Genomic DNA, 23,511 nt, shown 5'->3' with positions numbered 1-23,511 from the left:
TCCACGAAAAACACTTATTAAAGGATAGCGCATGTCGTGTGTCGTGTGTTCCTCCATGGCGATGACCGTCCCATTCGCGGGAAATTTCTGGCGCGCAATTATTTGAATCGCGTTCACCTCGATCGTGGTTGAGGATATGTCTTTCTCATATTTTTGCCTTCTCAATGACGTAGTATTGTTTCTTACTTGTTGTTTCTTGTTTACCATCAAGTTCAAGAAAGAAGTTAGTCTTGGGGGATTTGACTTTTGGCTGGATTTGGTATTTTTCCCACAATAACTCCCATAAATGAAAATAGCGGGAATCGATGCAATTTTGATCCATAGTACTTTGGAGAAGGGATTTTCTTATTTTCGTTCTTAGAAGGAAGGAATTAACACACATGCCTTGGATCTTGGATACGATTATTCGCTTTTTTTTTTGTCGGAGAGAAATGGAAATACAGGGAGTAGAGTGGGGAATAGGATTGCACTGCACTTTTCTTGAAGATTGTATTCGTTCTCTTCTTCTCCTCTCTTTTCTTCACTTCTGTTCTCTTAAAAAATAAACTGAATCGAAGCCTACATGTAGAGCTCTATACGTTGCCTCTGCATCAACTATTTCTCTGGATATATCTTTGGTTATTCGAGTCTACGGAATACCTTTATTTAGGTTCTAAGCTTACTAACTCAACCATGGTCGCTCTTAACCAGGAGACGTTCACTGTCACTTCCTCAGATGACGCTAACAACGGCCAAGTTGCAAATGAGGACGTTGATCTTCCCGAACTGAGCATTGAACAGTTAGTTTCGTCAAACTTCTAGCATATGCATGTGTCTTGTTTAGTCATTTTTGGTTTAACAGTCTTTATTTTTGTCAAGGCAGTCACTTTTTCTTTTGTTCTAGAAAGAAGGAGGCACTGAAGGATCTCCTCGCCCAAGGCAAACGCGACTTTAAAGCCGGCGAATATGAGTCAGCCGCCGATAAGCTAAGCACTTGTGCTAACTATTCGTAAGTTTCTCTTTATTTCTCTTTATTTTCTGTCCTAAAAATAAGGGAACTTTTGCAGTGCTGAGGTGTACGGGGTCTTCGCCAGCGAATCATTCGACCCGCATTACTACTATGGACAATGCCTTATTGAGTTGGGTCGCATCGACGCCGACGTACTGAAGAATGCACTCACTGATATACCTGAGAATGATGAAGAAGAGGAGGAGAAAGAAGAAACTGAAAATGGAGATGATGGAGAAGATAAGGATGAGACCATCGGCAATCCTGAGAAACTTACTGGTTAGTTGTCTGCTATGACTACTACATACTAAGATTCTTGTAAAAAGTGTGCCGGACGTAAGAAATTCTCGGATTTTTGTAAGTACTTATATCCGTTAAGGAACAGTACATTAGATGAGCTGTAGTGTGTTCTTTTGTTTCTTTGTTTCTTCACCTTGACTCCACAGTTTGCAAACATTGCGCTTCGATCATAGCTTGAGCGCTGTTTGCCTCCGATCCCTCAGGCACCTGATTTTCAATTAACTAATTTAATCCAAGAAGTCGGTGTTAACTTAATGTCCAGATATTCTTATGATCTGCGTTTTTGTCTAATATATGCAAATGATGTAATATAACATAATTGGTGTCTAAAAAGAGGGTCGGTTTGAATTTCATCAACGTCATTGCCAAAGTTCTGCAATTTAACGCTAAGAAATAGCCAATTTGAATGAGCCAGAAAGTTATTATTTAAGACCTTTGAAGGCAGTGTTGCCAAGTGGCGAATTGTTTCGTAATAAGACAGAAATTGTGCATTAATTTAGAGTTTAAGGTCTCTAATTGATATCATGCCTAATTAGCTTCCTTCTCCGATTTCTTTCCACGTATCCCAAGAAATTAGTCATTGGAACGTTTTAGAAAGCGAACGTGAAGAGATCAGAGAGCAAGTTGAAGAAGCCCTTGCAGAAAATGCTGAAGCGTTGGAAAAGGCGAATGCCGAAGCCACTGGAGATAGCGAAGTCACAACAACCAATGAAGCTGAATCTGAAAAAGAGGAGAAATTGACTGAAGTAGAATCGTCGGCTGGTGAGTTGTTCGAAATTCCTTATTGTCTTAAACTTCAATGTAATAGTTTTCTCTCCAGAGTCGGAAGCTAAGCCTGCTGACGAAAAATGTGAAACCCCTGAAGAGTCTGCGTGTGAAGGAAAAGTTGAAGAGGCTGCCGAAGCTGAAGAAAAGGCAGAAGAGGCTACAGAGGCTGAAGAAAAGGCAGAAGCTAGGGAACCCTCCGAAGAGGCCACCTCGGCTGAGATAGCTGAAGAAGCCACGGAGCCAGCAACTGAAGTTTCATCAGTTGATGAAGATGCAGAGCCAATGGATGCCGATGGTGATGCTGCAGAACCCACTGAGACAGAAGAAACCGAAGGTGATACCAAGGATGATACAGAGGAAGAGCCCAGCAACTTCCAGACGGCTTGGGAGGTTCTTGAGGTAGATATTAGTCGCAAGGTTTTGATCAGATCGCATGTATGGCGCTGAATTGCAATCATTTTAGGTTGCGCGTAATATTTGCGATAAGCAGGAGCCTACAAAAGAATGGGAGCTACGCAAGGCCGACGTTCTCTTTTCCCTAGCTGAGTGTTCTATTGAAGAGGAGAATTATAAACAGGTATGAATCTAACTGTACACTATTTTCTGTAACCTATAGATTTACTGTAGTGCTTTCGTTAGCACCATGTCACATTTTTGTTTAGGCTATTGATGACCTCACAAGTGCGCTCCAACTGCAACTTCTTCACCTTCCAGCGGGTGATAGAGTTATTGCACAAACGTATGTGACATTTGCTCGCGTTTACAAACTGGACAAAGACTTCGAACAAGCGTCAGAATATTATCAGAAGGCAAAGCAATGCCTTGAGCTCCGAATCGGTTAGTGCTGTCACACTCGAGCTACTGCGGGAGACAAATCTCTCAACCTTTAAACATTATTCTCCAGAGTCCGTTGAGAAGAACTTGGCGGATACGACTGAACCAGAAAAAGAAAAAGAAAAGGCAGACCTAGAAAAAGAACTTGTTGATTTGAAGGGACTCATCCCAGATATCCAGCTGAAAATTCAGGATGCAGATGAGAGTGCGGCTACCCTTAAGAAAGTATGACATAGGGTATTTTTATTTGATTGAAGCATCAGTACTTTTTTCCTAATTTTAGGCTGCAGAAGAACTGAAAACAGCTTTCGCCGCCACTATACCTAAGCTTGCCGCCGTCAACGAGGATACCCCAGTCAACGATATCTCGAACATGGTAGGTGCCCATCTGTCATATTTGAATATTATTTTTTTTACTGTTTTTTCTTTGACGTTTTTTAATATTAACGTATTAATGGTCACTTATAAGAATTTAGTCATTGTCAAGAAAATGGTGGCATTTCTACTTTTGACTTTTGAAAAAGAATGGATGTAGAATATGTTGAAAGTTTGGAAAGATCGCCTTTTAGAAACGTTCCTTTTTTGTAGTTAACTTATTTCTATATAGTCGGCGATATTGATTTGTAGTAAGGACTGTGGCGATCATATAGAAAATCTGCTGGCGTCTTTACCCAACTAACATCTTTCTTTTTTTTTCCTGTAGCTATTATAGAGATGAAGCAAATCCTTTGCAAGCACAATTCTATTGCGCTCTTTTCTCACTCGTTAAATGAAGAAGTACATTCAAGCGTTATCAAACAAATAATATGAAATAATAGATAGTGAACATAGTTATATAGTCTAATCCTGTACTGCCCATACACCACCACCAGTCTTCATTTTCTTTTCTTTTTTTTTGATTTCTTTTGAGTGCTTTGATTGCTGTGAAGGGCAAAAATCTGCAAAAACCTTTGCTTTGATTTCTTCCATCGTAATGGTATTGGTTTGAACAGAAAAAAAAACTAACAATGAAATCTATCTTTTCAGATTCGAAAGCCTGTTAAGAGAGCTGCTGAAACTGAGGCGGAATTGGAGACAGCGAAAAAACCGAAAGCTGATGACGAGCAAACGCCTGTAACTGATGCTACAACTGCCTAGTTCTTCTCAAACACTATTAGCGGTGATCTCATGTTCATAATTGTCACCTCAAAACTCACTTTTCACTGCGAAAATAACTCGATCGCTACTACCATTTCCCTTTTAATCTCGGTTTTGATGCGTGTATGGTTTTGAATCGGTTGAAGCTGGTATGCTGTCATTACACTTTGTACTTTCTATTTAATAAACTAGTTAAATGTGACTTGTGTAAACAACACAGGATTGATCCAAAGGGTATTTCGTAGACATTCGTATCAGTACAATACGGTACGTTTTATACGATACCGATACGTAAGGAAAGTTTTGTGTGGCGGAGTGCAGGAGACCGGTCGATGATGTTGAGAGGTGTTCTGTATTCGACAAAGCTCTTCTAAAATATTTTGTATATTTCGCGGCAGGGACTCTGATTAGTCATCGCGTCAGTGTCCACGGTGCGCTCCGTCGAATGATCGAATCGGCCAGCGCTGATACACAGCAAGTTAAAGAAAACGACATGATTCTTACGTCAAAAAGGAATATTCCATTGCCATCATTCAAAGGGAAAACGGAGAAGGTGAGCTAAGCTTGGTGATGTTCTGTGTTGTGTCAACTGTGAGAGACGGGCTCAACTATTTTTCTGGATGTAACTCTATCCTACATCCAAAAGCTACAAACTTTGAGGAAAGCTCGACAACAGAGTTATTGAATGTGGGGTCAAGTTTATTCATGAGGATTTATTAATGATTTACTATGGTTGACTAGAGAATTACTACTTCGTTCAAGTCCTACTGATAGCGATTCGGCGAATGCATGGAGCTTTTAATTGGGATTGCCTTTTTGTTTTTTTTTTCTCAAATTTTTCACCTACCCTGTTGTCAGCCCTCATCACAACTAAAACTTTTTTCATGAAATATTTTGTTTTCATTCTCTAAGTTGACTTTAAAATCATTGATCTACTCGACTTCAGTTCCCCCTCACTGCCTCTATCTATCTTACGGTATTTTAATGGACGCAAAACGTTGATTTTTCGAGAAATAATCTCTCTGTGAATGAACGAGCTACGGTTTAATGGAGGAAAATAGGACTACTTGTTGCATTCAGTGCTCAATCATAATGTTTTTTCAACGATTTCCTTTCAATTCCTTTCATTATTTCATGACTTTAAAATTTTCATTACTGTAGCCCTTTGATGCTAGTATAAATATGTTTTCATTCTCTTAAAAACGTAATGCCAGCGGAATTGTTTACAGTTTAAAAGGGCGATACTAGTCCCTTTTCAGTTACTCTTCTGTCAGCAAAAACGTGAAGAAGGGCCGTACCAATATGCGATAGCTGTTGGCCATGAGGTGACAATTTCGTCAGGGACGGGTAGATTGCTTTTGAGACATGATGTCTCATATGATATTAGACAGGTACGATTTAGAATATTTTGACTATGTATCTGATGAATCGCTATGAATGCTTGGAAAAGAGCCTATACTTATCATGTTGTGGCCATTTTCGTCATAATGTTTACACTGGATAAAAATAGTGGTTTCTAATAGGTTTCTGATTTCTAAATGATCAAAATGAGTAAATTGATGGATATGTCCACAATTATCAAGGAGCAAAATCAGCGATGATTATGCCTAAACACTATACCTGCTATTGCATTTAATCAAATACCTCCTTTTTACCTCTCCGTCAGTTCATCTAGTCATTTGAAGTGAAGTTTGTCTCTCCATGCAGTTCTACAGTATTTCACCGTCACTTTACGAAGATCAGCTGATCTGCTGTTTTTTTTTGTCGTACATACAGTAGGAGTTCAAAGCGACATGAAGCACGGTGCAGTTGCATAAGCTGCTACGCTCAAAGTGGTGCAGCGAAGCGGCTAAGATCCAGGGAGGACCTTTGGTAGCATCATTCTTCGCTGCAGTTCTTGATGGTCTCACCTCGATTCCAACTGCCATATTCACCGCGCCGCTTCGAGGGTAGCCGAATACGCAGCTGCACCGTGTTTCATGTCGTTTTGACCCTATTGTACATATCCATATTTACTTGTCTAATTACATTCGTATATCGTTTTTATATACATTCGTATAGTCGAAGGGGTTTGGGGGGTTGGGGCAGTGCCAGTCTTATTTCTCCTCTAACTTATTTTTTCTCTTAGCAACTTTGTACATGTCTTAGCTTCTCTCCAATTATATTTTACCCGAATATAAAGACAAGAATAAGATAGTTATAAATAAGAAGGATAAAGGATAAAGTCACTGGCGTATCAATCCACTTGGGATGCGCCAACGCGTTTTTTACTGGAATTCGTAATCGTTGAGGTTTTGGAACGCGTGCTGGCCCCTACAATGACTTGCGGGGGCCAGCCGAGTCTGGTATCAATTTATCGAGCCCGGAAGGATGAAAGGCTTGGTGAGCACTAGGACGGATTCGAACCCTCGACCGTGTGGCTACAACGGACCTCTAACAGATTGCGCCACACCCGCCCTAGATATAAATAGAAATAAATAAATATGGTTTGGTTCCTTTTTTCAAATCTTGTCCATAATTTAGCTTCTTCATGTCGTATTTCCTCCATCCAAAGGTGAAGATGAAACGAATCGCAGTCAAGAGTTCTTTTGCGTTGTTGGAATAAGAGATATGCTATTTATATCTGTGAACGACTCCCATCCACTTGGATTCCGTGTGCAATTTGATGTGAGTTGTTCCTTCAGGTCGTTCTAACTTACCGCTAGAAAGCGGTGTCAAACTTTTTCGTTTTCACAGGACACTAGGTTTCGACATTTTTTCCCTGTTTCTCTTCCTTTTTGATTAAGATTAAAGAAATAATTTACTTGTTTTGTTCTAATCTTAGAGTATTTGGTGCAGATCCATGCCGTATATGCGACCAGTTTTGGCCTTCTTGTGGAACGTGATCTTTCAACGCAAAAGATTCCACCAGCAGAGGATCATGTAGCTTTGTATTCGCTATCACATCCGTTAAATGAACTATTGGCAGTTATATTCAAACCAAGAGGTAATCTTTCATTCGATTTTTGTTGATGTTAAATACTCCTCTGTGATTTTACCGTTTCTGTTATTTGTAGATTCATTAACACAGTGGTTATTCTGTTGGGAGAAGTCAGAGTATACGATTGTTGGTACAGAAGATGACATCATGTTGGTTTTTGATAGAGTGAATGAAGTGAGTCTGGTTTTTCTGTAAACGGACTTGATTGAATTTTTGATTATATAATACATTTCTGATACTAGATACACAGCTTGTTACGAATACGTATCACATCTGAACACGAAGTCCGATCAGCTGTGGATCTCCTTGAAAAGCGGAGAACAGAGGTTTTATCAAGGCAAGCAACGCCAAATCCTGAGACATTGAAAACAACACCACTTACAACTCATCGCTTACAAAGTAAGAATGTTTGTTGGAACATTGTTAGTTGATGGATGTCCATCTAATCTCACCGTCATTAGAGTATTCTTCAATTTTAACAGTTTATGAGAAACGAAATTTTGCCTAAATATGTTTTTCCATAAGAAATTATTAATTGCACTCCAGTGGGTTCCACGTTTATCTGCAGTTCATAATAGATATGGTAGATATGGTAACCATATCGTACAACAATCTTATCTGCATCACATAGTCTACTTATAGATTCTGGAGCTTCAGTACCATCATCACGTCTCCCACCTCGTGCTTCCGCAGCAGCACCTGCTGGATCACTGATTCGCTCTGTTCATACTCGATCTATGACCGCTAGATTGGCGAATAAACGGTCATTTCCTCATCCACCACATGCACCACCGGCAGACAGTCCAGCGTTGTCGATTTTCTCACCTATGTGAGTATTTTGAGTTCCACAGCTTAGTGGTGGATTTTGGACATTTTTCAAACTTCATTCTGCTGCGATTATAATTTTTTTCTACCAGCTACTTTTCAGACAGTAATGCCAATGTAGTTCAAACATATCACGGGAATAAAAGTAACTTTGTTTTTACTTTTTAAGGTCTCTTGGTGGTCGCTCTGAGTTTGCGAGCACTGTCTTATCGCAGCCATACACAACTCTATACAAAGGAATCACGCCAAAGTAAGATTATCTTCAGCAAAATAATTACATACTATAGCTCCCGTGATCTCTTCGATTTCTTCCTTCTTCCCTCGGAAAGTTTTTTTTTCTCTACACCCTAATTTCCGGACATTTTTGCAGGTCGGACGTGGTTTACTTCATTGTAATCCTGCTTCCAAGGTTATTCTTACAGGTCGATTATCTTAGCATTTTTAGGATTCAGGTCTTCAGTCGTGAGTTACAACGCCAACCTGATTTCGATCTTTTGTTAGCTGAACTCTGCCTAGATCACATCTGGACAGAACCATCTAGGAGAGATTCAAGTGGAGAAGTTGCTGACAAGGTGAGTGTAAAACTACTGTGTAGTTGTAATTCTGGAAGAATGAAGGGTTTCGATATTGTTGAAGGTGGTGTTAAGTCACTGTTGATCGGATAATTTGCAGATATTCCTGTCACAGAATGTGCTTTCTCAAAAGTTCGCTAATTTCTTCATCCGCTCGCTTGGCCAATTGCGCTCGATTCGCGTTGTACATACTGTCAGCAATATAACAACCTCTGGAACGATGTTAACACTATCCTGCCGCGACGCAACGGCGCTTAGAGTGAGTTCACTTCACCTTGAATAAACATTAAAAGATGTGAGAGAAAAGTTCTCTTTCTATCTTTGAAATTTTGAAGGATGGTGACCTGACAGTTGTTCTGGAACTGGACAATTCAGTGAGCCTCTACTCTGGGCACGTAAAATGTGCTGTTGTTGTTATACCGAGGGTGAATTTTTTAAAATTTCTTGGATAAAACTATGTTGTAACAACGAATTTCGCTATTTTTCATAGTTCCCCATCACACAATCGATGTTACTGTACCCAACGGACGACTCTTCCTTTGTTATAAAATATGGAAGCAAACTCACACGTATCAAACTGCCACCAATGTTCGTTAATCCTCTCGGTGGGTAGACATTGCTACATTTTATTTTAAAAAATCGTCTCTCCGAATTGATAGGGGGCAAACTATAGCTTTTCGAAGTTACCTCAAGTTTTTGCACGCCTATTTTGTTTCTACATATAGTAATTTTTTTAGAGTATTGTTTACAGTCGCGATAGTGCATATTTGGCACTAAACTCATTTGTTTTTACGGTAGCGGCTGCAGCGCGATGGATACCGACATCTGAAATCGAGAAATACTGGGGCATATATGTAGTTGTTATTAAGCATAACGAAATTATAATAACATATTTTTTGGCTAACGTTTCGGCGTCGTCCCTTTTTTAAAGCTGAAAATCCCCACCCTCATTGTAAAAAGGAAAACTCGTGGTATAACTGTACCGCCCCCGAACCGAGTCACGGAAGTTCTTTTGTAGCTACGGGCCACACTTCATAACGAAAGAGACAAATATTTTCGTCTTTGCATTGCATTGCGGTTGCATGCAGTCCACCTTTTTCATTTTTTTCTTCTAAAATATTTTGTTCGACCTAAGGAAAAAAAATAAAAGAAATATGCTTGAAGTAGAGCATTTTGTTGTCTTCACTTATGTATCGTGGTATTGTAGATAGGATGACTCTTAGTCATTTAAAAATAACGCTCTAGAGCGATATTTACGCAGTTGGACGGAAAGAAGGCAATGTACACATGACATTACTTTTGTCGCAGTTTTCTTCTTTTATTTGTGGATAAATGTGAAATCCACATGAACGGATCAGAGATAACTAGACAAACCTTTCTCTTTAGCTCGCGACCTTTTTGTTTCCCTCATGGATGCATTGCCTCGGGAAAAAGCCATGCACCTTATGCTAGATTGGAAGACACGTAATCGAAACTATGAGAACGACTTGGAGCTCTCTCTTGCCGAACCCCAACTGCACTCGGCTATTCGTTTCATACTCGAACAAGCTGGAATTGTCATAGATCAACATCCTAGATTACCGTGGCGGAAGGTTTGTTTGTCTTCGTTTCTTGAAGGACACGTACTGTATACGTGGGAGTTTAAGAAATTGAAATAGGGGTACATTGGTATTGCTTTGCAGATTCCTCTCAAAAATGATAGCTGTGAAATAGACGCAAAGCAAAGAAGACCGAAAGAATCTGCAGAAGAGGTAGAAATCAGTTCTTTCACTGAATAATTTCACTTGAAGCACGTGTTACACTTGTTCTGATGGACGTCACTGTAATCTTGAAAAACGAACGTCTTTGTAAAAGGACTGACGAGAGTGGGATTCGAACCCACGCCCCCGAAGGGACTGGTGCCTTAAACCAGCGCCTTGGACCGCTCGGCCATCTCGCCGTTGCGTCATTGCACTGACATAATCTCTAAACAGCATCTTAGCTACTACGCTTCTCAGTAAACTACGAATTAAAACTTTTGCATTTGTAACTTCTGAAAAATCCTATACCGCTCAAAAATATCCATCTTGTTAAAATTGGACTAGTTTTTTTCACCACTAATTTTGAATGCATTAGCTACAATCCACTAATGCATGTCCTTTTTAATGGTGTTGTTCGCAACTCTTTTTTTAAAAATATCTTTCTCGTTTCGCTCTCTAGTTGAGAAGACGCTTTCTCTCACCGTATGGATCAAAAATACATTTCCGAGCTTCACATTGGGTTACTGAACAATTACTAGATTAAACCAGACAGCTAGACCTGTGTGTACAGTATTCCAACAAACCGAATCTAAAAATTTCGGAAGCTTGGGACGCTTCCTCCGCACCATCGTTGCAATTTCCCGATTATTCAGTCTGATTTCTCGATTTCCTAAAACTTTGCTACCACCCACATGAATTTCATCTCCAAAATAATTTCATCTTTTTCAGAACTGGAATCGTTTAGTGAAGTTTCGTGAAAGCACGAATGAATTGCGATTGCTAGGAGCCGAACGAGCTGAAAAATCTACTGTTGTAGTGGATATTACAGTGGATTCAACTGCTCCACTGCACGGAAACGTGTATGCCGTAGTGGGCGCAATCCATGGAATGTTCGAGGAATGGTCATTAGATTGTGGATTGTTCCACATGAAGTCTCAAATTGTATATTATCTTCATGCCGCTACTAGGTGAGCCTTCTGGACGGTTTAAACGAAGAACTGTTTAACTTGTAAAGAATAGTGAAAGATGTTCGAAATCGTCAATTGAAAATGGTCGACTATTTAGTTTTGTTTTTGTTTTTTGTCTACTGCTCTACAAGCTGTCGTTTCGGTGCTTAAAAGGATGTTCGAATAGAGGGACTCGTCAGAGATGATTTCGAAACATTCGATTGCATCGAATTTGTCAAAATTATCTCTGACGCTGATAATTAAAATGTCTAATTTCAACATTTTTTACTTCCAGTGTTCTGGGGCTTACCGCATATTCGTCTCAATATGCTGCTGAGTTCCCTGACTGCAGGAATTGTTCTTATCATGTCCGTCGTGGCGATGGACTCGGTAGGCCTATAAAATCATACCAGTTACCCTTTTTGTGGAGCATTTGGTATATTGTTTATTTATTCGTCAATACGTAAAGGATGCATAGTTGGGTGAATGACATGAAATTCGGTGCAGTTGCATCAGAGGCTACGCTTGAAGCGGTGCGGTTTAGCTAGCGACTAGGATGGAGTTGGCACCGTCACTAGCTGCTCTCGAAATGTAGCGATAAGTGGGACTGGTGATGGTTCCCCCTCGGTCCCAAGTTCCTGCTTTACCCCTCCGTTTCGAAAGCAGCTTGCAAATTACACGAGGTGATGTCATTTTTATTCGACTACACCGTGAAAATGATGTACTGGAATACCAATGATTGCCCGTATCCTTACCTGTTCAGCTCTGAACGAATTTCCATCACCTTATGCACATCCTACGCGAAACTTCTCCGTCGACAATCCTTTTTCTTTATGGAAGGCGGTGGCAGGATTACTGCAGTTTCATGTGACGCCAACATTAGCTGGTAGTACCAGTAAAGTAGCGAGGATGTTGACAGGTAATTACGGCAATCCACAAACTGAACTGGATTGGTCGACAACATACTTTCCAGTATTTGGTGTTGGTTTGGGTGCGGGACGATTGACTCTGATGGCCGACGTCCATCGTTTATTAGGCAGAAATTGGGAAAGACGACTGCGTCTGGAACAAGATCAAATTGAAAGAGTTGCGCAGATCATGTTCAGCAATACGAAAACACCAGCACAGAAGTGAGTTCCTAAAGATTGCCAACGATTTTGTGTATAAAAAATCTATGTAGTGGATTTTTGCATATGTTGTCATTTTAACAGAAGTGTCAGTCTCATTTCGGAATTCGGATTCACCCGATGGACAATAGAGCAGCTACCGCCTTCCATTGGCCTCTTGCTGGGCAGTATTATTGTCGGACAACACACATCCACTGAGTTGTTTCAATTCAAAAGACCTCAGACGACAACGTAGGTTCCCACATAATTCGTTCAGTAGATATGCAGAAATTGATTTACGAGCTAAGAAGTACAATAAAATAAGCCACTAATTTAAGGCTGACCTCTTTTTCAGTTTTTGTGAAACAAAGGAGCGGGTAGATTCTGAGCTGTGCTTAAGCCTTATGCGCAAATACCAAAATCTTGAACTATTTGCAATGTGTGGTATTCTGACGCGTGTTTCAGGACTTTTCCACAACCTGAGGAAATGGCACAAATTGCCCGCATTCGATGGCCAAGGGATGTGCGACGTGATAATGTTCGATCCATGTTGGACAGCACGAAGCCAGTTCTGATTGCAACACAACATCTGTAAGCTCCTCTTTCTCCACAACAATATACTTTCCCGAAATTAATTAATTTCTTCAAAATTTATTTCTGGAGTTTCAGTTATAATCTAAGCTGGACGTTTATTGCGAATATTTCAAACATTTATGAGTTAATAATGTGTCTTGACTTTTTTTTTTGAAAGATTCAGTTTTCCTCACTGTAATTGGTAGTGGTAGGTGCATGTAGAGCGAGATCAGTAACGGCATCTATGATGAAACTGAGCTCTCAAGAGAACAAGTGATTAGCGGATTAGCTACCCCATGCTCTCATTCATCACAAAAACCATGCGCCAATTTTAAATAAGTTTCACATGAGCACAATATTCTCAGATTGCATGTGTATTTCTTTCGAAAGGAATGTGTTAGTTTCTACATCTGAAAGTTTTTAATATCTAAACTACGTAGCTTCCTACAAACTTTATTATTGTTCGCAAATTTGGTTGGGTGACTGTTAATTGTGCTCTACTCAGCTGGCTGGCGTTAAAACTGATAAGTGACTATTGGCGTATTCTCTTCTTTGAAGTGTAATATAATAGCAAATATTATTATATTCTCTAATTTTACCCAGCAAATTCAACTCTTTTCAACTTTTTCTTTAGCGATGCCGGCACAGATGGAGAAATCCGAGAAGCTCAAGAACAGTTTCTATCTGCCACATGGACTCGATACCTTTGCCAGTCGTTCGGCCGTGCTTTTTTTGAATTCAGGTGAGATTGAAGCTTGGAATGGTGCCATTCCAATACTGTGTAACGGATTTACGAGTGTTAATTAAGGACCACTCTACCTAACCCAACAGAACCATTGTACGTCCCGGACTTATGTTTATCGGCGCGAATTTATCCATCAAATCTTACTTACGATCTCACTGTGACAGAGGTAAATTCCAGCACTTTCGAAGCTCAGTGTGGTAGCATAAAAACAACTGTAATTATTACAGCCATTGAAGCAATTGAAGGAATGGGGTGAATTCTACAACGGTACCGCAGCTGGGTTACGCATAGTCGGTGCTGACGTGACCAAGGTAGACCATGAGTGGTTAACGTTATGCCACAGCAATGATAAGGTAAGTAATACATCGAAGTAGAAACTTCCAGTTAGTATATTTAAAGGTATTATTATTACTCGTGCAAATTGAAGCTGACAGAGCATAAATAAGTTGTTCATTCGAATCCTATTGGGTTAGGGAATAAGATATGTGCTTATTTTAACATAAAAGTGCACATATTAACAAGAAATATTGGAGAAATGTTGTACAACCTTTGATAGATAATTTCTTGATCTATACGGCAGTACTTTTTCAATTTTTACTGATTTTTTTCTGAATTGTTAAATAAGAGTATCAAGTAAAAAATTGAATGAATTTTACCCTAATCCATGACGATTGGTCTGCCTGCCTTCAAAGCCACAATTCCCATTTTTGAGGAGCAAAGACAAGCGGAGGGAGGAACTTTTTTGCTTCCCTTCACTTCCCCTTCACAGCTTCGGCGACCTTATGCATTCGGTTAAGTTCAAAGAGGAAAAAAAACAAATGGCTTGAGAATGCTTTCTTCTCTTTACACAATACTTCATCTTAATGACAAAAAAGGGAGAATGAAAACGCTACATTTTTCTAGAGCGTTAAATTTACCAACTAATGTTGTGTGACATCCTACCAATTTTTTTGTTTACACTTTAACGATAAAAGAAACCATCACGACTTATTCCTCAGAGCAATAGCAATTCTCTGACAACCCGTTACTCTGAAAAAGAAGAGAGGCACAGCTAGTAGACTATAAACCCCATCATCTGTTTGAGCTGCTCTTTCTCAGAGTAAGTTGCAAAATCACAACGTTTGAAAGCATCCAAGAAAAGAGCTCCGTAGTGGTTTTTTGTGCCGTCAGTTCTCGCACAAAGTTTGTCTATATCTGGGAATTCCATTTGAACTGCTGACTTCGACGAGTATGTATGGCGAGATGGCCGAGCGGTCCAAGGCGCTGGTTTAAGGCACCAGTCCCTTCGGGGGCGTGGGTTCGAATCCCACTCTCGTCAACTGTTTTGGTCGGCCCTGGTGCCTCATGCGAATTCTGGCACGCATGTGGAACTGTGGAAAATCTGGGAATTCCATTTGAACTGCTGCCTTCCGGAATTGAGATGTGGCGAGATGGCCGAGCGGTCCAAGGCGCTGGTTTAAGGCACCAGTCCCTTCGGGGGCGTGGGTTCGAATCCCACTCTCGTCAACTGTTTTGGTCAGCCCTGGTGCCTCATGCGAATTCTGGCACGCATGTGGAACTGTGGAAAATCTGGTAATTCCATTTGAACTGCTGCCTTCGACGAGTATGTATGGCGAGATGGCCGAGCGGTCTAAGGCGCTGGTTTTAGGCACCAGTCCCTTCGGGGGCGTGGGTTCGAATCCACTCTCGTCAACTGTTTTGGTCAGCCCTGGTGCCTCATGCGAATTCTGGCACGCATGTGGAACTGTGGAAAATCTGGGAATTCCATTTGAACTGCTGCCTTCGACGAGTATGTATGGCGAGATGGCCGAGCGGTCTAAGGCGCTGGTTTTAGGCACCAGTCCCTTCGGGGGCGTGGGTTCGAATCCCACTCTCGTCAACTGTTTTGGTGAGCCCTGGTGCCTCATGCGAATTCTGGCACGCATGTGGAACTGTGGAAAATCTGGGAATTCCATTTGAACTGCTGCCTTCGACGAGTATGTATGGCGAGATGGCCGAGCGGTCTAAGGCGCTGGTTTTAGGCACCAGTCCCTTCGGGGGCGTGGGTTCGAATCCCACTCTCGTCAACTGTTTTGGTGAGCCCTGGTGCCTCATGCGAATTCTGGCACGCATGTGGAACTGTGGAAAATCTGGGAATTCCATTTGAACTGCTGCCTTCCGGAATTGAGATGTGGCGAGATGGCCGAGCGGTCCAAGGCGCTGGTTTAAGGCACCAGTCCCTTCGGGGGCGTGGGTTCGAATCCCACTCTCGTCAACTGTTTTGGTGAGCCCTGGTGCCTCATGCGAATTCTGGCACGCATGTGGAACTGTGGAAAATCTGGGAATTCCATTTGAACTGCTGCCTTCGACGGTATTGCAGATGGCCGCTCTTGATGTGGCGAGATGGCCGAGCGGTCCAAGGCGCTGGTTTAAGGCACCAGTCCCTTCGGGGGCGTGGGTTCGAATCCCACTCTCGTCAACTGTTTTGGTGAGCCCTGGTGCCTCATGCGAATTCTGCCACGGATGTGGAACTGTGGAAAATCTGGGAATTCCATTTGAACTGCTGCCTTCGACGAGTATGTATGGCGAGATGGCCGAGCGGTCTAAGGCGCTGGTTTTAGGCACCAGTCCCTTCGGGGGCGTGGGTTCGAATCCCACTCTCGTCAACTGTTTTGGTGAGCCCTGGTGCCTCATGCGAATTCTGGCACGCATGTGGAACTGTGGAAAATCTGGGAATTCCATTTGAACTGCTGCCTTCCGGAATTGAGATGTGGCGAGATGGCCGAGCGGTCCAAGGCGCTGGTTTAAGGCACCAGTCCCTTCGGGGGCGTGGGTTCGAATCCCACTCTCGTCAACTGTTTTGGTGAGCCCTGGTGCCTCATGCGAATTCTGGCACGCATGTGGAACTGTGGAAAATCTGGGAATTCCATTTGAACTGCTGCCTTCGAATGAGATGTGGCGAGATGGCCGGCGGTCAAGGCGCTGGTTTTAGGCACCAGTCCCTTCGGGGGCGTGGGTTCGAATCCCACTCTCGTCAACTGTTTTGGTGAGCCCTGGTGCCTCTGGAATCTCCGTTACTTAGATTCCATTTGAACTGCTGCCTTCGATGAGTATGTTGGCGAGATGGCCGAGCGGTCTAAGGCGCTGGTTTTAGGCACCTCTTCGGGGGCGTGGGTTCGAATCCCACTCTCGTCAACTGTTTTGGTAGCCTCTTGAATTCTGGCACGCATGTGGAACTGTGGAAAATCTGGGAATTCCATTTGAACTGCTGCCTTCGACGAGTATGTATGGCGAGATGGCCGAGCGGTCTAAGGCGCTGGTTTTAGGCACCAGTCCCTTCGGGGGCGTGGGTTCGAATCCCACTCTCGTCAACTGTTTTGGTGAGCCCTGGTGCCTCATGCGAATTCTGGCACGCATGTGGAACTGTGGAAAATCTGGGAATTCCATTTGAACTGCTGCCTTCCGGAATTGAGATGTGGCGAGATGGCCGAGCGGTCCAAGGCGCTGGTTTAAGGCACCAGTCCCTTCGGGGGCGTGGGTTCGAATCCCACTCTCGTCAACTGTTTTGGTGAGCCCTGGTGCCTCATGCGAATTCTGGCACGCATGTGGAACTGTGGAAAATCTGGGAATTCCATTTGAACTGCTGCCCTTCGACGAGTATGTATGGCGAGATGGCCGAGCGGTCTAAGGCGCTGGTTTTAGGCACCAGTCCCTTCGGGGGCGTGGGTTCGAATCCCACTCTCGTCAACTGTTTGTACTGTGAGCCCTGGTGCCTCATGCGAATTCTGGCACGCATGTGGAACTGTGGAAAATCTGGGAATTCCATTTGAACTGCTGCCTTCCGGAATTGAGATGTGGCGGATGGCGGCGTCCAAGGCGCTGGTTTAAGGCACCAGTCCCTTCGGGGGCGTGGGTTCGAATCCCACTCTCGTCAACTGTTTTGGTCAGCCCTGGTGCCTCATGCGAATTCTGGCACGCATGTGGAACTGTGGAAAATCTGGTAATTCCATTTGAACTGCTGCCTTCGACGAGTATGTATGGCGAGATGGCCGAGCGGTCTAAGGCGCTGGTTTTAGGCACCAGTCCCTTCGGGGGCGTGGGTTCGAATCCCACTCTCGTCAACTGTTTTGGTCAGCCCTGGTGCCTCATGCGAATTCTGGCACGCATGTGGAACTGTGGAAAATCTGGGAATTCCATTTGAACTGCTGCCTTCCGGAATTGAGATGTGGCGAGATGGCCGAGCGGTCCAAGGCGCTGGTTTAAGGCACCAGTCCCTTCGGGGGCGTGGGTTCGAATCCCACTCTCGTCAACTGTTTTGGTCAGCCCTGGTGCCTCATGCGAATTCTGGCACGCATGTGGAACTGTGGAAAATCTGGTAATTCCATTTGAACTGCTGCCTTCGACGAGTATGTATGGCGAGATGGCCGAGCGGTCTAAGGCGCTGGTTTTAGGCACCAGTCCCTTCGGGGGCGTGGGTTCGAATCCCACTCTCGTCAACTGTTTTGGTCAGCCCTGGTGCCTCATGCGAATTCTGGCACGCATGTGGAACTGTGGAAAATCTGGGAATTCCATTTGAACTGCTGCCTTCCGGAATTGAGATGTGGCGAGATGGCCGAGCGGTCCAAGGCGCTGGTTTAAGGCACCAGTCCCTTCGGGGGCGTGGGTTCGAATCCCACTCTCGTCAACTGTTTTGGTCAGCCCTGGTGCCTCATGCGAATTCTGGCACGCATGTGGAACTGTGGAAAATCTGGTAATTCCATTTGAACTGCTGCCTTCGACGAGTATGTATGGCGAGATGGCCGAGCGGTCTAAGGCGCTGGTTTTAGGCACCAGTCCCTTCGGGGGCGTGGGTTCGAATCCCACTCTCGTCAACTGTTTTGGTGAGCCCTGGTGCCTCATGCGAATTCTGGCACGCATGTGGAACTGTGGAAAATCTGGGAATTCCATTTGAACTGCTGCCTTCCGGAATTGAGATGTGGCGAGATGGCCGAGCGGTCCAAGGCGCTGGTTTAAGGCACCAGTCCCTTCGGGGGCGTGGGTTCGAATCCCACTCTCGTCAACTGTTTTGGTCAGCCCTGGTGCCTCATGCGAATTCTGGCACGCATGTGGAACTGTGGAAAATCTGGTAATTCCATTTGAACTGCTGCCTTCGACGAGTATGTATGGCGAGATGGCCGAGCGGTCTAAGGCGCTGGTTTTAGGCACCAGTCCCTTCGGGGGCGTGGGTTCGAATCCCACTCTCGTCAACTGTTTTGGTCAGCCCTGGTGCCTCATGCGAATTCTGGCACGCATGTGGAACTGTGGAAAATCTGGGAATTCCATTTGAACTGCTGCCTTCCGGAATTGAGATGTGGCGAGATGGCCGAGCGGTCCAAGGCGCTGGTTTAAGGCACCAGTCCCTTCGGGGGCGTGGGTTCGAATCCCACTCTCGTCAACTGTTTTGGTCAGCCCTGGTGCCTCATGCGAATTCTGGCACGCATGTGGAACTGTGGAAAATCTGGTAGGAATTCCATTTGAACTGCTGCCTTCGACGAGGTATGGCGATGGCCGGGTTGGTGGTTTGCCGCCTGCCACGCGTCTTCTTCATGTATTGAGATTATATGTGGCGAGATGGCCGAGCGGTCTAAGGCGCTGGTTTTAGGCACCAGTCCCTTCGGGGGCGTGGGTTCGAATCCCACTCTCGTCAACTGTTTTGGTCAGCCCTGGTGCCTCATGCGAATTCTGGCACGCATGTGGAACTGTGGAAAATCTGGGAATTCCATTTGAACTGCTGCCTTCGACGAGTATGTATGGCGAGATGGCCGAGCGGTCTAAGGCGCTGGTTTTAGGCACCAGTCCCTTCGGGGGCGTGGGTTCGAATCCCACTCTCGTCAACTGTTTTGGTGAGCCCTGGTGCCTCATGCGAAATTCTGGCACGCATGTGGAACTGTGGAAAATCTGGGAATTCCATTTGAACTGCTGCCTTCGACGAGTATGTATGGCGAGATGGCCGAGCGGTCTAAGGCGCTGGTTTTAGGCACCAGTCCCTTCGGGGGCGTGGGTTCGAATCCCACTCTCGTCAACTGTTTTGGTGAGCCCTGGTGCCTCATGCGAATTCTGCCACGGATGTGGAACTGTGGAAAATCTGGGAATTCCATTTGAACTGCTGCCTTCCGGAATTGAGATGTGGCGAGATGGCCGAGCGGTCCAAGGCGCTGGTTTAAGGCACCAGTCCCTTCGGGGGCGTGGGTTCGAATCCCACTCTCGTCAACTGTTTTGGTGAGCCCTGGTGCCTCATGCGAATTCTGGCACGCATGTGGAACTGTGGAAAATCTGGGAATTCCATTTGAACTGCTGCCTTCCGGAATTGAGATGTGGCGAGATGGCCGAGCGGTCCAAGGCGCTGGTTTAAGGCACCAGTCCCTTCGGGGGCGTGGGTTCGAATCCCACTCTCGTCAACTGTTTTGGTCAGCCCTGGTGCCTCATGCGAATTCTGGCACGCATGTGGAACTGTGGAAAATCTGGGAATTCCATTTGAACTGCTGCCTTCGACGAGTATGTATGGCGAGATGGCCGAGCGGTCTAAGGCGCTGGTTTTAGGCACCAGTCCCTTCGGGGGCGTGGGTTCGAATCCCACTCTCGTCAACTGTTTTGGTCAGCCCTGGTGCCTCATGCGAATTCTGGCACGCATGTGGAACTGTGGAAAATCTGGGAATTCCATTTGAACTGCTGCCTTCGACGAGATGTGGCGAGATGGCCGGCGGGTTATTTTGGCGAGATGGCCGAGCGGTCCAAGGCGCTGGTTTAAGGCACCAGTCCCTTCGGGGGCGTGGGTTCGAATCCCACTCTCGTCAACTGTTTTGGTCAGCCCTGGTGCCTCATGCGAATTCTGGCACGCATGTGGAACTGTGGAAAATCTGGTAATTCCATTTGAACTGCTGCCTTCGACGAGTATGTATGGCGAGATGGCCGAGCGGTCTAAGGCGCTGGTTTTAGGCACCAGTCCCTTCGGGGGCGTGGGTTCGAATCCCACTCTCGTCAACTGTTTTGGTCAGCCCTGGTGCCTCATGCGAATTCTGGCACGCATGTGGAACTGTGGAAAATCTGGGAATTCCATTTGAACTGCTGCCTTCCGGAATTGAGATGTGGCGAGATGGCCGAGCGGTCCAAGGCGCTGGTTTAAGGCACCAGTCCCTTCGGGGGCGTGGGTTCGAATCCCACTCTCGTCAACTGTTTTGGTCAGCCCTGGTGCCTCATGCGAATTCTGGCACGCATGTGGAACTGTGGAAAATCTGGTAATTCCATTTGAACTGCTGCCTTCGACGAGTATGTATGGCGAGATGGCCGAGCGGTCTAAGGCGCTGGTTTTAGGCACCAGTCCCTTCGGGGGCGTGGGTTCGAATCCCACTCTCGTCAACTGTTTTGGTCAGCCCTGGTGCCTCATGCGAATTCTGGCACGCATGTGGAACTGTGGAAAATCTGGGAATTCCATTTGAACTGCTGCCTTCCGGAATTGAGATGTGGCGAGATGGCCGAGCGGTCCAAGGCGCTGGTTTAAGGCACCAGTCCCTTCGGGGGCGTGGGTTCGAATCCCACTCTCGTCAACTGTTTTGGTCAGCCCTGGTGCCTCATGCGAATTCTGGCACGCATGTGGAACTGTGGAAAATCTGGGAATTCCATTTGAACTGCTGCCTTCGACGAGTATGTATGGCGAGATGGCCGAGCGGTCTAAGGCGCTGGTTTTAGGCACCAGTCCCTTCGGGGGCGTGGGTTCGAATCCCACTCTCGTCAACTGTTTTGGTGAGCCCTGGTGCCTCATGCGAATTCTGGCACGCATGTGGAACTGTGGAAAATCTGGGAATTCCATTTGAACTGCTGCCTTCCGGAATTGAGATGTGGCGAGATGGCCGAGCGGTCCAAGGCGCTGGTTTAAGGCACCAGTCCCTTCGGGGGCGTGGGTTCGAATCCCACTCTCGTCAACTGTTTTGGTGAGCCCTGGTGCCTCATGCGAATTCTGGCACGCATGTGGAACTGTGGAAAATCTGGGAATTCCATTTGAACTGCTGCCTTCGACGAGTATGTATGGCGAGATGGCCGAGCGGTCTAAGGCGCTGGTTTTAGGCACCAGTCCCTTCGGGGGCGTGGGTTCGAATCCCACTCTCGTCAACTGTTTTGGTCAGCCCTGGTGCCTCATGCGAATTCTGGCACGCATGTGGAACTGTGGAAAATCTGGGAATTCCATTTGAACTGCTGCCTTCGACGAGTATGTATGGCGAGATGGCCGAGCGGTCTAAGGCGCTGGTTTTAGGCACCAGTCCCTTCGGGGGCGTGGGTTCGAATCCCACTCTCGTCAACTGTTTTGGTCAGCCCTGGTGCCTCATGCGAATTCTGGCACGCATGTGGAACTGTGGAAAATCTGGGAATTCCATTTGAACTGCTGCCTTCCGGAATTGAGATGTGGCGAGATGGCCGAGCGGTCCAAGGCGCTGGTTTTAGGCACCAGTCCCTTCGGGGGCGTGGGTTCGAATCCCACTCTCGTCAACTGTTTTGGTCAGCCCTGGTGCCTCATGCGAATTCTGGCACGCATGTGGAACTGTGGAAAATCTGGGAATTCCATTTGAACTGCTGCCTTCGACGAGTATGTATGGCGAGATGGCCGAGCGGTCTAAGGCGCTGGTTTTAGGCACCAGTCCCTTCGGGGGCGTGGGTTCGAATCCCACTCTCGTCAACTGTTTTGGTCAGCCCTGGTGCCTCATGCGAATTCTGGCACGCATGTGGAACTGTGGAAAATCTGGGAATTCCATTTGAACTGCTGCCTTCGACGAGTATGTATGGCGAGATGGCCGAGCGGTCTAAGGCGCTGGTTTTAGGCACCAGTCCCTTCGGGGGCGTGGGTTCGAATCCCACTCTCGTCAACTGTTTTGGTGAGCCCTGGTGCCTCATGCGAATTCTGGCACGCATGTGGAACTGTGGAAAATCTGGGAATTCCATTTGAACTGCTGCCTTCGACGAGTATGTATGGCGAGATGGCCGAGCGGTCTAAGGCGCTGGTTTTAGGCACCAGTCCCTTCGGGGGCGTGGGTTCGAATCCCACTCTCGTCAACTGTTTTGGTGAGCCCTGGTGCCTCATGCGAATTCTGGCACGCATGTGGAACTGTGGAAAATCTGGGAATTCCATTTGAACTGCTGCCTTCCGGAATTGAGATGTGGCGAGATGGCCGAGCGGTCCAAGGCGCTGGTTTAAGGCACCAGTCCCTTCGGGGGCGTGGGTTCGAATCCCACTCTCGTCAACTGTTTTGGTGAGCCCTGGTGCCTCATGCGAATTCTGGCACGCATGTGGAACTGTGGAAAATCTGGGAATTCCATTTGAACTGCTGCCTTCCGGAATTGAGATGTGGCGAGATGGCCGAGCGGTCCAAGGCGCTGGTTTAAGGCACCAGTCCCTTCGGGGGCGTGGGTTCGAATCCCACTCTCGTCAACTGTTTTGGTCAGCCCTGGTGCCTCATGCGAATTCTGGCACGCATGTGGAACTGTGGAAAATCTGGGAATTCCATTTGAACTGCTGCCTTCGACGAGTATGTATGGCGAGATGGCCGAGCGGTCTAAGGCGCTGGTTTTAGGCACCAGTCCCTTCGGGGGCGTGGGTTCGAATCCCACTCTCGTCAACTGTTTTGGTGAGCCCTGGTGCCTCATGCGAATTCTGGCACGCATGTGGAACTGTGGAAAATCTGGGAATTCCATTTGAACTGCTGCCTTCCGGAATTGAGATGTGGCGAGATGGCCGAGCGGTCCAAGGCGCTGGTTTAAGGCACCAGTCCCTTCGGGGGCGTGGGTTCGAATCCCACTCTCGTCAACTGTTTTGGTGAGCCCTGGTGCCTCATGCGAATTCTGGCACGCATGTGGAACTGTGGAAAATCTGGGTAATTCCATTTGAACTGCTGCCTTCGACGAGTATGTATGGCGAGATGGCCGAGCGGTCTAAGGCGCTGGTTTTAGGCACCAGTCCCTTCGGGGGCGTGGGTTCGAATCCCACTCTCGT

The 23,511-nt window shown here is 45.6% G+C and overlaps 7 protein-coding genes across 7 annotated transcripts; 2 read left to right on the top strand and 5 right to left on the bottom strand.

Moving 5' to 3' along the window:
• Positions 1-672: 672 nt before the first annotated feature.
• RB195_015997 (uncharacterized protein) lies at positions 673-4,027 on the top strand (the record flags this gene model as incomplete). The annotated part of the gene is made up of 10 exons (XM_064206961.1): positions 673-779; positions 884-988; positions 1,047-1,267; positions 1,883-2,050; positions 2,109-2,455; positions 2,520-2,633; positions 2,719-2,893; positions 2,961-3,115; positions 3,174-3,266; positions 3,917-4,027. The coding sequence occupies 10 exons, from the start codon at positions 673-675 to the stop codon at positions 4,025-4,027; spliced, it is 1,596 nt and encodes a 531-aa protein (XP_064062842.1).
• A 445-nt stretch (positions 4,028-4,472) lies between these two features.
• Positions 4,473-13,955, top strand: RB195_015996 (uncharacterized protein; the record flags this gene model as incomplete). The annotated part of the gene is made up of 24 exons (XM_064206960.1): positions 4,473-4,580; positions 5,287-5,418; positions 6,551-6,694; positions 6,866-7,013; positions 7,084-7,181; positions 7,250-7,406; positions 7,650-7,836; positions 8,002-8,082; positions 8,278-8,404; positions 8,505-8,663; positions 8,740-8,829; positions 8,895-9,009; positions 9,791-9,996; positions 10,087-10,155; positions 10,873-11,111; positions 11,386-11,480; positions 11,854-12,009; positions 12,064-12,220; positions 12,302-12,448; positions 12,662-12,787; positions 13,404-13,511; positions 13,578-13,680; positions 13,742-13,867; positions 13,914-13,955. 24 exons carry the CDS (start codon positions 4,473-4,475, stop codon positions 13,953-13,955), a joined length of 3,120 nt encoding a protein of 1,039 aa, XP_064062841.1.
• An 827-nt stretch (positions 13,956-14,782) lies between these two features.
• On the bottom strand, positions 14,783-16,723 carry RB195_015994 (uncharacterized protein; the record flags this gene model as incomplete). The annotated part of the gene is made up of 3 exons (XM_064206958.1): positions 14,783-15,517; positions 15,573-16,410; positions 16,572-16,723. 3 exons carry the CDS (start codon positions 16,721-16,723, stop codon positions 14,783-14,785), a joined length of 1,725 nt encoding a protein of 574 aa, XP_064062839.1.
• On the bottom strand, positions 15,345-16,205 carry RB195_015995 (uncharacterized protein; the record flags this gene model as incomplete). The annotated part of the gene is made up of 1 exon (XM_064206959.1): positions 15,345-16,205. One exon carries the CDS (start codon positions 16,203-16,205, stop codon positions 15,345-15,347), a length of 861 nt encoding a protein of 286 aa, XP_064062840.1.
• Positions 16,724-17,999: 1,276 nt separating the features above from the next.
• RB195_015993 (uncharacterized protein) lies at positions 18,000-18,410 on the bottom strand (the record flags this gene model as incomplete). Its single annotated transcript, XM_064206957.1, has 1 exon — positions 18,000-18,410. The coding sequence occupies one exon, from the start codon at positions 18,408-18,410 to the stop codon at positions 18,000-18,002; it is 411 nt and encodes a 136-aa protein (XP_064062838.1).
• A 2,488-nt stretch (positions 18,411-20,898) lies between these two features.
• RB195_015992 (uncharacterized protein) lies at positions 20,899-21,309 on the bottom strand (the record flags this gene model as incomplete). The annotated part of the gene is made up of 1 exon (XM_064206956.1): positions 20,899-21,309. The coding sequence occupies one exon, from the start codon at positions 21,307-21,309 to the stop codon at positions 20,899-20,901; it is 411 nt and encodes a 136-aa protein (XP_064062837.1).
• Positions 21,310-22,712: 1,403 nt separating this feature from the next.
• Positions 22,713-23,402, bottom strand: RB195_015991 (uncharacterized protein; the record flags this gene model as incomplete). Its single annotated transcript, XM_064206955.1, has 1 exon — positions 22,713-23,402. The coding sequence occupies one exon, from the start codon at positions 23,400-23,402 to the stop codon at positions 22,713-22,715; it is 690 nt and encodes a 229-aa protein (XP_064062836.1).
• Between the last annotated feature and the right edge of the window lie 109 nt (positions 23,403-23,511).

This window comes from Necator americanus, chromosome V (genome assembly GCF_031761385.1).
Source record: "Necator americanus strain Aroian chromosome V, whole genome shotgun sequence".
Taxonomy (NCBI): domain Eukaryota; kingdom Metazoa; phylum Nematoda; class Chromadorea; order Rhabditida; family Ancylostomatidae; genus Necator; species Necator americanus.
Note: the sequence above shows the minus strand (reverse complement) of the source record. Positions and strands in the feature narration are given on the sequence as shown.